The sequence below is a fragment of the Carassius carassius genome, chromosome 4, assembly GCF_963082965.1.
Source record: "Carassius carassius chromosome 4, fCarCar2.1, whole genome shotgun sequence".
In the NCBI taxonomy this organism is placed as follows: Eukaryota; Metazoa; Chordata; class Actinopteri; order Cypriniformes; family Cyprinidae; genus Carassius; species Carassius carassius.
In genome coordinates this window covers 40090632-40107853 of record NC_081758.1, presented here as the reverse complement: position 1 = coordinate 40107853, position 17222 = coordinate 40090632, and the positions used below count along the sequence as shown (strand labels likewise).

Here is a 17222-nt window from a genome sequence, read left to right as displayed (position 1 = left end):
TATTTACAATTGAATGACTATTTTATTACAAATTTATTCAATAAATAATTCATATTAAAAATACACAGAGACCTTGTCATTTGGGTGTCCTGTCAACACTGCACTGGCTCCCTATCAAGCATCGCATAGATTTTAAAATATTGCTTATTACTTATAAAGCCCTGAATGGTTTAGCACCTCAGTATTTGAATGAGCTCCTTTTACATTATAATCCTCTACGTCCGCTACGTTCTCAAAACTCAGGCAATTTGATAATACCTAGAATATCAAATCAACTGCAGGCGGCAGATCCTTTTCCTATTTGGCGCCCAAACTCTGGAATAACCTACCTAACATTGTTCGGGAGGCAGACACACTCTTGCAGTTTAAATCTAGATTAAAGACCCATCTCTTTAACCTGGCATACACATAACATACTAATATGCTTTTATTATCCAAATCCGTTAAAGGATTTTTAGGCTGCATTAATTAGGTGAACCGGAAACACTTCCCATAACAACCTATGTACTTGCTACATCATTAGAAGAATGGCATCTACGCTAATATTTGTCTGTTTCTCTCTTGTTCCGAGGTCACCGTGGCCACCAGATCCAGTCTGTGTCCAGATCAGAGGGTCACTGCAGTCACCCGGATCCAGTACGTATCCAGACCAGATGCTGGATCAGCACCTAGAAAGGACCTCTACATCCCTGAAAGACAGCGGAGACCAGGACAACTAGAGCCCCAGATACAGATCCCCTGTAAAGACCTTGTCTCAGAGGAGCACCAGGACAAGACCACAGGAAACAGATGATTCTTCTGCACAATCTGACTTTGCTGCAGCCTGGAATTGAACTACTGGTTTCGTCTGGTCAGAGGAGAACTGGCCCCCCAACTGAGCCTGGTTTCTCCCAAGGTTTTTTTCTCCATTCTGTCACCGATGGAGTTTTGGTTCCTTGCCGCTGTCGCCTCTGGCTTGCTTAGTTGGGGACACTTCATCTACAGCGATATCGTTGACTTGATTGCAAATAAATGGACAGACACTATTTAACTGAACAGAGATGACATAACTGAATCCAATGATGAACTGCCTTTAACTATCATCTTTGCATTATTGACACTGTTTTCCTAATGAATGTTGTTCAGTTGCTTTGACGCAATGTATTTTGTTTAAAGCGCTATATAAATAAAGGTGACATTGACATTGACATTGGGAGGTAGATGAACCCAAATGCAGACAGAATGCTCTCACAAGGATTTATTGGAGACAAAAACAGAAAACAAAACCCACGAGGGGGCAAAACAAGGGCTAGACAGACGAAGGATGACTAAACTAGACTAACACTGCACTAACTAGACTATGACTAAAACAGGATCAAACAACTACTTAGACAAGACTTGACAATATATGACAACAAGTAGCAACAGTTGACAATCTTAAACAATGAACCGACAAAGGGACAGAGAAACACACGAGGTTATATAGGGAGGCTACTAATGAACACAACAGGTGGAACAGGTAAATCAATGAAGACAAAACTAGGGTAACAAGGGGGGCGGGGCAAGGAAACAAGACAACACAAGCACATGGCCCAAAGACAAGGCCATGTGCTTGTACACAAAACACGGGCCTGTCATGATCCTGCCACAAGACTAGAGAAAAACCAGGACATGAAGGCAGAACCATGACAGACCTTTAAACACTACATTTCTGTTACTAATACTAAAATTAATTTTTTTAATTAATTTTTTTAATTTATTTATTTACTTTTATTTTTATTTATTACATTTTTTCTGTATTTTTGATCAAATAAATGCAGGCTTGATGAACAGAAGAAACTTCTTTCAAAAACATTAAAAATAGTAATGTTTCCAAACTTTTGGTCTGTACTGTATATATATATATATATATATATATATATATATATATATATATATATATATATATATATATATATATATATATATATATATATATATATAACAACAATATAACAAAAAAAGGGAAAAATTAAATACTGGTAATAAGAATATTAAATAATGAACAAATTTAAAATACATATGTTAATCATAGATAGATAGATAGATAGATAGATAGATAGATAGATAGATAGATAGATAGATAGATAGATAGATATGCATTTTAATGTTTCAGATTTGTATTATTTTTCCTACTGATGGATGAAAATGTATGATGGATATTTATTGACCGATTTTCCTTTATTAGCAATTCCAAATAATCAATTTAAAAACGATAAAAAAACGTGCCTACAATAATTTTTTTATTCATTTATTTATGCTTTTTTTTTACTTAAACTAAAATTTACTTCATACATTTATATAGCTACGATATATATAAAATGGGTTCAGGGAAACATGTGGGGAAAAAACTACATTTCCCACAATACCTCGCGCGAGCAGGAAGTGCATCACTGCTCAGAGCTCGGTTACGTGTCACGTCAAAAGCTTCTGTGTTCTGTACACAAATGTCACGGGCTGCTTAATTTTTTTTACCACGACATGTGATCGTTCTCTCACATCGGACCGAAACACGTTCTTTAAACATCGTGCCTGTTGGAACTCGTAAGTTATCGTCCGGTTCTTTTCTATAATGTGTTCACTGACGGATGAATTATAGCGGAAAAGTGCTCGGGTCGCTGACAGAACCTCTTCGACTCTCTACTATTAATTACGTGTCACGAAATACATTTAGCAACCGGTGTTTTTCGATACTCAAACTTGACCACACGATTTCAATAACAGCGATAATCAGTTTATCTTGTGTTTCAGATACTTACTTGTTTCTGTACTTTCGTATTTTGACGTCTAGCGCATAATTTAGCATAAACATTAATTAAAACGATTCAACTAATTTACTTTAGATTATATTTCTCCTTGTTTATATAATTTATATTAATTTGTTTATACGATACTTGTAATATTATTAAATAGTATGCACTTTATATAATAAAATCATATTTTAATATTTTAATAATTGTATTTATTTTTTTATATTTAATTTTATCAGTCACATTTCACTCATATTTCATTTGCTGAAAAAAAAATAATTCCCCAATCCTAATTACAGTTTCATCTTAATGCAATATATATTTAGGGTAATTTATTTCTTTATGAAATTAATACTTTTTAATTTATTGATAGACACATTCCTGCCAGTCTGGCTCCAGTGAACTTGTTATTAATGTCAATATTAGATGTACATCACGAATCTTGATGAAGTTGCTTTATCCAAACAGGGCAGGTGTTGATGGAGTGTCTGGTGCCCGTCTGACGGGTTTATGTCAGGATGAGCGGCGTGGCGCTCGCGCTGGAGGTGGTGGTGGTGTTCTTCCTCGCGCTCTTCCTTCTGCACCGATATGGAGATTTTCGCAAGCAGTATCGGATGGTACTGTTCGCCACCCTCCTTGCCTGGTTCCTGTGCTTCCTCATCGTCTTCATCCTCCCTCTGGATGTCAGCACGGTGAGACCCCCTTAAGTTAAAAGTGTTGTGGTGTAGTAGTTAAAAATCTGGGCTGGAGACTGAAAGGTTGCAGGTCTGAACTGCGTAAGGTGTGATGCAGATAGAAGTGTGCTCTCAAGAGTTAAATGCATTCACATAATGTATTGATTTTTTGTTTTATATTTATTATTTTTTGGGGGGGGGGGGGGGTGCAATTGCTGTAAAGAAAAAATTGCTGTGCTGAAAAGTTTCTGCTGGCATTAAAAATCCTTGCATAATTTAAAGGGTCAGTTCACCCAAACATGAAAATTAGGCTTCGTTTTACTCACCCCCGAGGCATCCTAGAATCCTTTATTCTTTAAGATGAGTCCAGTGAGAGTTATATTAATAATTGTCTTTGATCTTTCAAGCAGGTGTTGCATGCATCAGTCCAAAAGATGTGAAATAAAAAGTACCCATCCTTAATCCTCCGGGGAGTAAAGTGTTAAAGTAAAACACAGCTTAATTTTCTTTTTTTTGGTAAACTAACCCTTTAAGCAGAAATTCTTAAATTCATAAAGTCATGGCATTAAAGTTTACATGAACTGCAATTAAAATGTATGTTTTGTTTCAATTACAAATATCTAAATAGACTTAAATCAAGAAACTGTACATTTACAATTATTAAAGGCATATAACATATGCTTTTATCTAGAGCCATTTACCAAACCTGCTTTAATGTATGCATGACTTAAATAATCAACAGATGGCAAGCATGCAATTCAAAACATTTCCTGCGGGGAAAGAAGCGCTATCTAAACACAAAATGTTAATGTTTTCCTTTTTCTTTAGTCACTGTTGTCTTATTTTGATTCCCTGTGATGTGTTGCTTCCACAGACCATATATAACCAGTGTAAGACTGATAATCAGGCTCACCAGGTGGAGATCGAAACTGTCAACCATGATAACTCCTCCAACTCTTCGGTATTTCCAACACAAAGGTAAACACGTTTGCTTTGGTTTAAAGAATAGCAAAAGGAAGAACTAAAGCCATGAAAATTGTTTAAACACTGTTGTACAAAATGTGCTAAGAGTTTTATATTGAGTTAACACTGTTAATATGGTTATACATTAACTTTTCAACAACATTCCACCTTCTCCTGATAATAGGGTCCTAAAGACTTGCCAAAAGCCTTGGAGTTACATCCCAGATGGAATTCTGCCGGTGTTTTGGAGGGTGGTGTACTGGACCTCACAGTTCCTGACATGGTGCGTGAGAAATTGTGTCCTGGTTCTTCACAATTAAAGGCAACAGCAGGGTTCTGTTGACAGAACTACCTTTAGCTCTGATATTGCTAAAGGATGTAGTAAGATCAGATGCCATTTTGAATTTAACATGGATGAAAACAAGGCTGTGAGGGGAAGACTAACGGTCTTTACAATGGAGTGCACTGTATAAAGATCCTAAATCATATCTTTTTTTTTTGTTTTCGGGAAGACATTTCATTAGCTGAACAATCGGTATGTTCTTTAACAACAGTACTGTTCGACTGAACGCATTTCTGTCCCTCACAGCCTTTTTTTTTTTTTTATTCCAGTCAAAAATAAAATGTGGCACTACTCCAACTAAGATCTGCAATGTTTTCACTTATTAAAAAGTAATTAGAAATGGACATTACACTTAAATAGCTCAGCAATGAATACTAAATCCGTTGAAGCATTGCAAATCATGCAATTAGGTATACAGCTTAATGTATACGATATTTTTCTATATTTATTTAATTTTTTATTCTTAAAAAAATAGCTTTTTTTAAGCTTACATTTATTAATTTCGTATTGCAATATTTTTAAGGCTTCATGGTATACAGTAGTTCATTGTCTTATAAAATAATTACATTGAATATTAAAAACTTTTTTTTATTTATTTGTATTTAACAGGGAAGGTCCCATTGAAATACAACTCCACTTATGATAGTCTAGCATTAGTGACATCATCAAACTTATCTGTTTTATGCCACTTTTTGTGAAATGACAAATTCAGTGTTTTTGATTCGACTGAATTCTAAATGGTTTGAGAATGTCTTGTTTCCGTGTGCGCAGGCTCTTGATTCCCTTCATGCAGTCATATGCACGTTCAGGAGCTTTCTCCATCTCAGGGAAGATCAAAACGGCTCTTATAGAAAACGCCATTTATTACGGCACATACCTGATAATCTTCTGCTCCCTGCTCATCTACGTCGCCGTCACTCTGAAGTTGCATCTCACCTGGTCCGTGTCCTGCCCTCATCTTTCGCCTTCAAACAATCACAACACTCCTTTCATTTGTAGACCAATGCACATCTAACTTTTTTTACTCGTATGTGTTTTAAGGTCTGGCTTGCGGACGATCGGCATTACTGCCGCCAACACCTGGGGGTTGTTCCTGCTGGTGTTGTTGTTGGGATATGGCCTGGTGGAAATCCCGCGCTCCTATTGGAGGGCATCGTGCCACGGGCAGCTGCTGGCTAAGACGTACTTTAAAGCAGCAAAACTGATGACGGAAAAAGTAGATGCCGAGGAAAACCTGGAAGACGTCATGGAGGTAACAGATCATCGATTTTTTAATCAAAGTCCATGCATTATCTTATCAAAAAAATAGGTGCATACTTAAGTGTCCACACTTTTACAGGATGTCAGAACAGTCAACGAGACGATCAAATACAATCATCCTCTACGCAAATGCATTGACACTATTCTGAAAAAGGTAAAGTAAATGTAATCTGCATCTTACTGACTGTGCATGTGTAAATATGGCACATTAACACCCCCACACCTTTATCAGTGTCCTGTAGAATACCAAGAAAAGCTGGGCAGGAACATGGACGATTATGAGGACTTCGATGACAAAGGAAACCCTTATCCTAGTAAAAAGAGTTTAGTCAAATTACATAAACAGGTAATAAAATCACTGCAGCTATACATAATGTGACTAATGCATTTATAATAAATATGATTAAAAATGTATCATCTGAAAATGTAAATGTTATTATAAAATATAGTAAAATACATTTGTATACATTGTAATTATAATATAGAATTTTTCTATTAATAATAATTGATTTGTGCTTTTTAAAAAATAAACAATTATTTGTATTTAAATCTATATCAAGATTGACTTGAGTTGTAATTGCATAGTAATCATATCCTCTTTTCAGGTGATCTATGCTGTTCAGAGGCATAACCGTACGCAAGTTCAGTGGCAGATTCTATTGGACGAGGCTTTTCACTTAGAGGATGTGGCCAAAAATGAGACAAGCTCCACCCACAAGTTCATTCACAGCTTCCCTTCTGCCGAACCGCCTGGGTGGATCAGCAAGTACCTGTACACACCCACTGTGGGTGAGAAAACCTGTTCATGCTCCTTTTGTAGGCAAAAATACATTTCTTTTATTAGTACAATAACACCTTTATACACATGAGGGCCTGTTAACAATGAGCGCGCATACAAAGACTTTACAACAATGCATTCCCGTTGACCAATTTACACCCATTTTTGTCTTTTTTTAATTCCTAGTGTTACGATCCCCTTTCCCAGTCTAGGGTTGGGAGTGGGAGTAACAGGTTAACTTAAACCTAAAGGAATAAATTAAAGAAAAACGTGGAGGAATCACCTCAGTCCTCTGCTCCAGAAAAATGCAACCACCACTTAGTTTGACCATTTAAGTAATTTATTTATAAAGGGAAGCAATAAATGTCTTCAGGAGAGGGCCTGGCCAAAACAACAAACAAAACAGCAGCTGACTAGCAGGAGGAGTACTAAATAATCTATCCAAGTAAAAGAAAAGAAATCAACAACAAAAGCTTTCCTCAACTCCCTCACTAACCAAAAACAGGGATAAACATGAGTACAAAATAAAATGGCACCCTCTCCCTACAGCTTCCAATACGACCCATAAATCAAATAAAGTGAGTTACGATACCTCTTAATACCTTAACAAAAATAAAAATAGAAAAAAAATGTGCTACACTCTGTGGCTTCAACACACCACTTGTGCACAGGAATACAATTCACTTTCAGTTCTGATCACTTAACAACTATTTTAACCTTACACCATCAACAAGGAACACAATGCAGGTCTGGAGCAGGGGAGAAGTGAGCCTCTGCCAAGCAGTGTTCCCTCTGCTCTTTTGTAGCAGCACCGTGCGGCACACACTCGGATGAGTACCACCTGTGGGCAATTTGTACTGCCTATCAATCAGAGAGAAGTACTAGAGAGTGAGAGAGAACACACAGGATACATAACCACACCCCAAAGGGTGGGGAAAACATACCTTAACAATTAATTAAAAGAACATACATCCTAGGGATGTAACACTAGAAAAAGTGTTTTAGTGTATGAATAGGTCTATAGGAGAGAATTGTTTCAATTTAAAATGTTTTTCTCCCTTGTTTTCACTGTGGGTGAGAAACACCTGTATTCTGGCAGTTGAGTGTCATAATTATGTTAGTCATGTATACCTGTGCACCAGGACTAACTGGAACCCATTTATAAAATAAATTCCTATGCAAGCATGTGAATGCAAACACTTTGATTTTATATGCTGTTCTGACATGTTTCTAAAAGAAATGTATAATGGGAAAACAAATGCACATTCTCATTCAGCACAAGGGCTGCTATTACAAACTTTTTTTACAGTCAGTGTTCTCTTTCAGATCAAATATTAACTTGATGAAGAAACATTTAGGCTTTTCCAGGCCTGTAATCACAATTTCTATCACAGTTTATTCACCTTCAAGGTGTTCCAAACCTGTTTGAGTTACTTTGTTCTGTTGAACATAAAAGAAGATATTGAAGAATATAAGTAGCCAAACAGTTGTCGCTATTGACTATTCATATTCAGCTATCGACTTCCATAGTAAGGAAAACAAAAGTAAGGCATTCATCACTATTTATCTTGCTCAATCTTTTCTTCTACGCATGTTTACTTAGGTGGCATCATTAAACAAACCAGACTGTTGCACAAAAACACACAAGTCTAGTGAGATTTTAACATTTGTGGAACAGTCTTTTGCCGAATGCTGACAGAAAAACCAATAGTTTTATCATCAAATGTCAAGCCAGTTTGAAAAGACTCTGGAATGGTTGTTTCATTTCAGCACACATGGCTGATGTCACCTACATGTGACCTTTACAACACAAACAGAAGAAGTTGGTGGTCTGGCCTAGGACATTTTTTTTAAAATAATGGATGTCAATGGAGTCATGGTTTCTCTATGCAAAATAAACTGCTCTTGTGGGCTCAAATTGGACATTACACTTTTTTTCAATGATAGAGCTGCAGACCTTGCAGATATTTGGTATTTGTAGTTTGTTCAAATCACTAACCTTGAGTAATAAATGTTGTAAATAAGCAGTTTGAATAGGTCATAACCTGGTGCATCTCTGTGTGTGTCCTGTAGAGTGGTACTGGGAGTGTGTTTTCCGCCGGTGGTGTTATCGCGTGCTGGCTGTGGTTTTGTGTGCGTTCTCTGCAGCCGTGGTCTGGTCTGAATGCACCTTCTTCAGCACACAGCCCGTTCTGTCTCTCTTCGCCGTCTTTATCCAGCTCGCAGAGAGAGACTACAACTATGTTTACATAGAGGTGAGGAAACACAAGCGCAGTTACACATGTATATTGGAGAAGACTGCATACTGCCGTTTACATGCCTAAAGGCTGAAGCAAGGGTCCAAAATGAAAATTTACTGGCTATAAAACCATATTTTGCATCCTTTTTTTATTAGAAGAAAAAAACTTTTTTGAGCCTATGTCTGTGGGATGGTTTATATATTTATTTATTTATTATTACAATATACTTAGATAAAATGTAAAGAACAATGCCATCCAATGCAGTTAACAGTGTTTTTAGCCAGAGCAACATTAGTCCCTAGAAAGGCTTTCATAAACTACAAAAATAAACCCTATGAATAATTGTAACAATATGAAACAATTGAAACTGTAAAAAAAAAAGTGCAATATAAATAAATGAAACTTAAGGCATTCTAGATAAAATATGAATACTAATTATCCAACACGGGAAAAGTTTGCACATATTAATTAAACCTCAAACTTTGTTTGTAACCCATTTTTCTTGCATAATAAATAATTTGATCCAATCGCAATTTTCAGCTTTTAAATTAAAGTTTAGTTTCAAAAATTTGATCTAAAATGGTTTAAAAAAACTGACACCTGTGCATAAATTTGTTTTATCTTTGTCCACTAGATGGCGTGTTTTGTCACCATATTTTTCTTGTGTTACTGCGTGTACTCCACTGTGTTCCGGATCCGAGTCTTTAACTACTATTATCTGGCTCCTCACCACCAGACGGACGCCTACAGTCTGCAGTTCAGCGGCATGTACGAAACACCATGTGACTCTTACAATAATCATCCACGGGTTGTTTTGATTAGTTGCTGTATCAGTAATCTGCATATAATTCTGATTGCTGTTCAGGTTGTTTTGCCGTTTGACCCCTCCACTGTGTCTGAACTTTCTGGGTGTGATTCACATGGATTCCACCATCTCCCATCAGGCGAGACAGCAGACAGCGTACACTTCAGTGAGTCACACACCATGCTCACAGAAAAAATATGATCACATATCTAGAAAATTTGCATTTTGAAGTAATGCACCAGTAAGAATTAAATTAAGCAACTTTTAGAACTGATCAAGGATTGAAAAAGCTCTGTTATTATTTAGTTCAAGTCAGTTTAGTGTTGATTCAGATCAGTTCAATAACTATGTAAAGTTCTTCAACTAATTGTGATATAAAAAAAAGTATATTCAGTGTTTCACCCAGTCGTACTGATTCTTATGGCCACATAATCTCTCTCTTTGTGTTAGATAATGGGATCCATGCAGGTCCTCTCATTCATCGCAAATGGATTTTATATTTATTATCCGATGCTCATAGTTTTGCTCTGCATCGCGACTTACTTCAGGTAAGATTTACCTCCAACACAGATACTCACAAAGCTGGCTTTTATATAATATAGAGACTGTTGTTGGCAGGCTGTTAGCTCGTTGTTTTTCCTCTTGTTGTTCTAGTCTGGGCACACGTTGTCTGAATTTGCTGGGCTTTCAGCAGTTTGTGGGTGAGAATGATCTGACCTCTGACCTGGTGGACGAAGGACGGGAACTCATCCGGAGAGGTAATCTCAGACTCCGGCCCTTCATTCATACTCTCATCAGTTCTATGTTAATGAATTTTTAATCATTGCTAAGATAATTTTAGCAGACAGATGCTTAAAATGACATTTAAATGTTTGGTCAATCATTTGATCTAATTGTAACATTCCTAAGAATGACTGTCAATGATTACTAGGACTGGATAATATCGCTAAATTACATATATCAGCATTTTTCAGTCTTTTATTCAAAGTATATCTTCGTTTATTCATTGGATCTGAAATGGCAGTACATTTGTTTTTATCAGAATATAGTTTAAAATTGCATTTTTTTTCTTTGCATTGCATAAAATTGCATTGCATTCTTAAGAATAAAATGTTTGTAGTATATATACCTATAGAATGCCTTAAATTATTATTTTGTGTGTGTGTTTTTATATTTATATATATATATATATATATATATATATATATATATATATATAATTTTTATATTATTTAACTGACATTATTGGCAAAAAAATGAATGCAGTTTTATATACACTTGAACTGCTACTATTGCACACTTTCCTGTCACATATTAATATGCATGACTATAAGGTTTTGACGTAAATGAAAGGTTACTAGCTTCATAAAAAACCTCTTCAGTCATGCCCTACCACATTTCAATGGCAAATAGGTGCTACGTCACATGTTCTTCATACAGTTGCTTTAAAAGTTGCTCTTGTTTTTAGAAAGAAGAAAAAGGCAGAGGACGGAGGACGGAGAGAGCAGACGCAGAGTGAGTTTGTTTCTGGCTCAACTGCCTCAAAATTGTTGAGGATTATGCACTTGTGTAATCACTGATGCCTGTCTGAAGCCTGTTCATCACGTCTCTGTCTGTCAGGAATGGAGGGAACGCTATAGTGAACAGAGGGAAAGATACGGCGGGAGAAACAGAAGTGTGTACTCGGAGCTGAAGGAGACGGACGGCTCCGGCACAGACACTGGCAGAGGTTAAGAGGATTCACATGGTCACAAAACACTGCTTTCAGCAATAGTTGAGCTCTTGGTCAGATGTGATGAAGAGCATTGAGTTAAAAGATAATTAATATTCAGTAATTTTATAAATTTTAACTGTACTGATGAATGACAGCAAAATTTGAACTGAATTGAACTGAATAGTTACACTAACAACATTGACACTGTTATTATAAACCGAATTGAATCAACAGGCTTGAGCTGAATAAAGGCACTAATGTCTTCCGTACAGCTAAATATAGATGAACCAAAATTGTTTCATGATTGACTTTTGACAGTTATTGAACTGAATTGAAACAAGTTTAAACTAAATTCATCTGTATAATCACTATCATCTTATATAGAGCTGAAATTCATTTCATAATGAATGAATTCTATATTATTAACACTGTTATTTTCCTGTTTATTAATGTGAATCTGCTTTGAATCGATCTGTATTGTATAAAGCGCTATATAAATGAATATGACTTGACTTGTGTGTGTGCAGCTCAGTCCCGTAGAGATCGAAGTGACAAAGCCGAGTTACTACAGGATGTTGAACCGTTAGACTTCACTGGGGAAGAACCGCTGGAAACAGATAGCAGGAGGTCTGTATTATTATATCTATAAATAATTGCATTTTTGTCAGTTATGGGAAGGGGACCATAGCTCAAAAATAAGGGTTTTCTCATGCCGTGACTCTGAATGGTTTGTTTAAATGACAAGTACAAATTTGAATATAATATTTTAATGCAATAATGCAAATATTATTTAATATTTATTTTTAAATATTACCCAAGTATAAGAGAAATAAATTATGGTGCCAACAGTTCAGATTTTTTTTTTATTCTTAAAATTGTAATTAGTTTGCCCCAATAATAATCATATATGTGTGTATATGTATGTGTGTATAGATAGATAGATAGATAGATAGATAGATAGATATAGTCACTTTTAATATTTACTGTATAAATTAGCACAGGTTAATACATTTTGTAATGAATTAGTTCTGTAAATACAGTAGACATTTCTTCAGACATTACTGATCCAGTGTTAACTGACAATATTGCATTTACATGTATTTAGTGAACACAATGAGTTGTTTTAGCAGAACTTGAAAGTTTGAAAATTCAACTTCCAACCAATCTCCATTAGTTTTTAATTAATAAAAAAACATCTTAACTAGAACATAGAAATAACTCGGTGCATGTCTAAAAATACTTGAATCAAGATAGATAAGTCGTCTTGTTTTCTGAGAAATAGATCAAAATGTGAAAAAGTGAATTTATGAAAGCAGAAAAAATCAGCTTAATTCAAAAGCTGAAACAAGTTTTGTTCTTGTTTCAAGCATAAACTCATTAAACTTATTTAATTTTGTTTAATTTCTCAAAAAAAAGACGTATCTTCATTCTGCATCTCAAGTAAATGCACTGCATCTTGATTTAAAGATGTTTAGGTATTGGAAAACAAAACTAAAATAAAAACAGATATATTCATTTTTTAATGAATGCAACATTTAATGACATTACTTTATAAATGTAAGTCTTTCTGCTCAAATTTAAGAGCAGCAGAAATCTTGGAATAAAAAGAAACTTTTAGGAAATTAGGCTTTTTCAAGGTTTACATTGGACTTGTGTCTCTGCAGGTCCGCTGGAGGACATTACCTCTCGACCTCTGCATCTCGTTCACGCATCTTTGATGATGTTTAAGAACAAGCAGAACAATGAAGGAAAACTGTTTGCACTTTTTAACTTTCACACTCTTCCTGAAGTGACCAGTGAGGGTCTGCAGCTTCAACGCATCTGTCTTTCTGTGAAGTGTTATGTTTTGTGTGCGTTGTCCTTACCTTCCATTGCCCTTTTACTTCCAGATGAAGCCAAAATGGCAAACACAACAGCGATGGTTGGTTTTCATGCAGAGGATCATTATCATGTGGCTGAAAAGGGAAAGAAAAGGGTCACATTAGTTTTCGTTAGAAGTCTAATTTGAAGTTTAAATATTTTTTTAAAGATTGTATTTGCTGAATTTCAGGAACAAGGGATTTTTTGGTCACCCAGATTAATGAGGTCTCACTTGGTCCTGACCTGTGTGCCCTGCTTTGACCTCTGACCTTTCACCCTACTGTTAGCCCAGTAAATTACCTAAAGGGAATATTATTTTTGTTTGACTATTTTGTTTAATCATTCATTATTTAACAGATCAGACTTTAAAGTTACAGGGAAGATGATTTATAACGTTTCATTTTGGTTATTCAGCTCTTGTATTGTACTGTAAACTTCAAATCTCTGTGATCAAACAGTGTCTGAATGCATATAACATCAATACTGTTTTGCTTTTTCATTTATGTTCTATTTATTATGACTGTCCCTGAATTAATATTAAATAACTGCTCAGTGCTACTGACATGTTAAAGGATGATTTGTGTTTTTTTGGGGGGGGTGAAACAAATCTGCAGCAGCTGTTTTAATGATTTTCTGTTGTGTCTTGTTTGTTTTCATTTCGTCAATACCTCAAATAAACATTTCTGAGATCTTAATTATATTTCTGTACAATTGTGTAAAACTAAGTGAGACAAAAATGGTTTTGACATTAAATGCTACTCAGTAACAGATTTTCAACAGCAGATTCCAATAGTTTTTTTATTTTTATTTTTAATGAAGGCAAATCACTAACTTTGACAAACACTGGCAAAAGAATCAGTAGAGAATATTGCTAAATATTTTTTAAGAAAACCTTTAAAAGTTGAAAGGGCAGAGATAATTTTTAGGGTAAGGATTTTTATCCAAACTTTGTACAAAGATTATTCTCAAGTTATGAAGGCTATAACAGAACGATTTAATATATTACTGTACTTTATGGTATATATGTGTAAAATGTCCATGGTATTCCCATTCTATACAATGTAGACAGTGCATCTAATTTGCATATGTGTTTTTGAGGCAAATCATAATGAGGAAAATTCATTCAAAGTGTAATAATAAGAGTAATGACTTAGCAACAGAATATTTCATATGAATGTTGATCTATAATAATTTTTTTTACTTTCCCTATTGACTTGTGTAACCGAGCGCCCAACCTCCCGCTCTCTCTCGTGAGGCCAATAAGGAAGTGACTTAAAACTGCAATTCATCGACTGGCCGCTTGAGGCTGGCTGCAAAAGGGAGTCAGTCCCAAAGACTCCCCATGTTAAAATGCCCAACTTTACAGCAGGAAAAAACATGTTTACAGCCTGGTGCAAAAAATTATTTTCTGCATAATTAAGGGCGTAGCCACTTGAGTGACAGGTGGATTGCCGCTTCTGTGCTGACACTGCCGTCGTGCTAGGTGGGTGTGGCTTCAGCAACCAGCTCCCGCCTTTTTGCCCATTTTTGATTGTCTGGGAGAGTCGCGCAGTGACGCGTTGCCAAGATGGCGACGGCCAGCTCTACACACTGTAGGCTTCAAAAACACACTTCAGGAGTCTACGGGTGACGTCACGGACACTACGTCCATGTTTTTATACAGTCTATGTGTGTAACACTAATGAGCTGATGGGATTTCAGCCATCTGTTCCATATGAATGAATCCTAATTCTTAACACATTCTGCACTCAAAGACCAGAACGTGAGTAAACATATACATATAGCCAAGTTTCGTATGTAAGTTTCCCTTACAGTCAATGCGAGCGTCGCAAGACCGGAAGTTAGTCTGCACACACTCGCGTCGCTGAAGCTCACCGGCGCCATCTTGTGCACCTAGCCCATTGAGACTGTCCAGGGATACCCACGCGAGCCTCAAAGGAGAAACGAAACACCCACATTCCAAAACACACACACACAAACTTTTCTTTACGCTCTTTATGTAAGCCCTTAATAATATGTATTTTTATTAGGTTTGTGCTTTGCATAAAATGGTTAATCCTTGTTATGTGAGGAGTATAAGTTGGTAACTTATAAATTGAAAATGTTTCTCCTAATTTTAATGTTCTCAAATAGAATCATGAGTTGTAACCCTACCCCCTTAGCAGCTCATAAAACTTTATGATCCGACTGGGCAACAGGACAGGAAAGCTAACTTTTAGAAAAAAGAACAGTACCCTTTTGTTTTCTCAATGTATTCTAAATGTATTAAGTATTGCCCTTTTTGTGCAGTAGATGTTTCCCCATATAAATTGGAGTATCTGAAGTTTTATCATGTGTTAATCAAACTTTAAATGTGTGTAATTCTGCATATGAATGTAACGTCGTGTTTCTATCAGTTATATATGTATTTTTTGGTATCTTTGGAATTGTCATGTTGTGACCCAACTATCCACCTATATGAAAGGTGTGTAAAATGTATTAATCTGGAATTACAAACTTGCTGAAATATCACTGCTGAAATCTTATAAGCCAGAACTTATTAGAGTGGGTGTTTCCCCAGAGACAAAGGAACTTTTTCCAGCTTCAGATCGCGGACGTTCATTGGTTGTTCACGCGAACAGAGGCGTGAACCAGTCGAGCCATAAGAGCTGACCCAGGAAGTTCCTCCTCCTCTTCTCTTCTTGTCCCTCTCGCAACCCGCTGGTCCTTCTTCGCGGCCTTGGTCCGCTCTCCTATCGCCGTCTCTCAGCACGGCGGCTGAGAAAACAGCCGTTCTCATGGCTCCTTCGGGAGCTTTCACCTCCGTAGCTTTCATCTTGGTTGTTTTGGTTTCTTTTCCTTACTAAGTTTATTCACCTATTCGCCTCTCCACACGAGGAAGATGAATTCTGAAACATTGCTTGGTTGAACCTTTCAAATATACCACGTGATTCCGCAGCAGCAGTACTGGAAGACATGAAAGAACACGCCTAGCTACAAAGGACCAGTTCACACGCACGCTTGTTCTGTGTATTCTGTGATCACGCCTAACTCTCTCTCATCCTCTCTCACTCATTCTCTCTCTCTCTCTCTCTCTCTCTCCCTCATTTGAATTCCGTTATGTCTTGTACAAAGTTTACTGTCTGTATTGTCGTACGCGTATTTACTCTGTGTGATTTGTAGTTTGATGTATTATTAGTTCAATTATTAAAGACCAATATATATTCATGATTGCCTCTGCGCTCACATTACGAGTCAATGAAATGTCTGATCTTTAGCTACAAGCTCTTTACTTTAAGTAACGAAATCTCATAATGATAGGATAATGTTTTCATGGCCAGAGAATATTTTTCCTTGAATTATAAGAAGTGATAACTTTATTGAAAGTTGATAAGTTAATCTTACGGCCGTTTGCTGGACAAACCACTGTTTGATTTGTGGCGATTTACAGTAAGAGAAATCACTATAATTGATATGAAGAATGGAATATTGACATATTAATGAGTAAATTACAGTGCCTTGTATTGATATATGCAATTGAGCTATTTTTCATCTTCAATAATTTTAATGTAACTGTCATATGAGATATATATATTAATCATATTCCTGATTAATTATTCGAATTCCCTATATATCATTTGAGTTAATTATTATGTACAACCCAGTGCAGCTACACTTGTGTTTCCACAAAAGGCCTGATTAACATTATGTGACCTCTACAGAAGATATGGATGAAAATGGTGCCCTGTATCATAACACAAATTCATATTCTGATTTGAAACCCCATAAAAGATGTTAGGATAAACAAAAAAATAAAGAACGTCTGTGTTGGCCCGGG

The 17222-nt window shown here is 36.1% G+C and overlaps 1 protein-coding gene across 1 annotated transcript; it reads left to right on the top strand.

Annotated features, from left to right (window-relative positions):
• Positions 1 to 2401: 2401 nt before the first annotated feature.
• lmbrd2a (LMBR1 domain containing 2a) lies at positions 2402 to 13969 on the top strand. Its single transcript, XM_059548799.1, has 18 exons — positions 2402 to 2562; positions 3237 to 3460; positions 4317 to 4420; positions 4590 to 4688; positions 5520 to 5687; positions 5790 to 6000; positions 6088 to 6162; positions 6241 to 6354; positions 6614 to 6797; positions 8860 to 9041; positions 9661 to 9794; positions 9892 to 9997; positions 10282 to 10379; positions 10486 to 10589; positions 11300 to 11346; positions 11452 to 11560; positions 12073 to 12172; positions 13210 to 13969. The coding sequence occupies exons 2-18, from the start codon at positions 3287 to 3289 to the stop codon at positions 13271 to 13273; spliced, it is 2073 nt and encodes a 690-aa protein (XP_059404782.1). The 5' UTR covers positions 2402 to 2562; positions 3237 to 3286; the 3' UTR covers positions 13274 to 13969.
• Positions 13970 to 17222: the final 3253 nt, after the last annotated feature.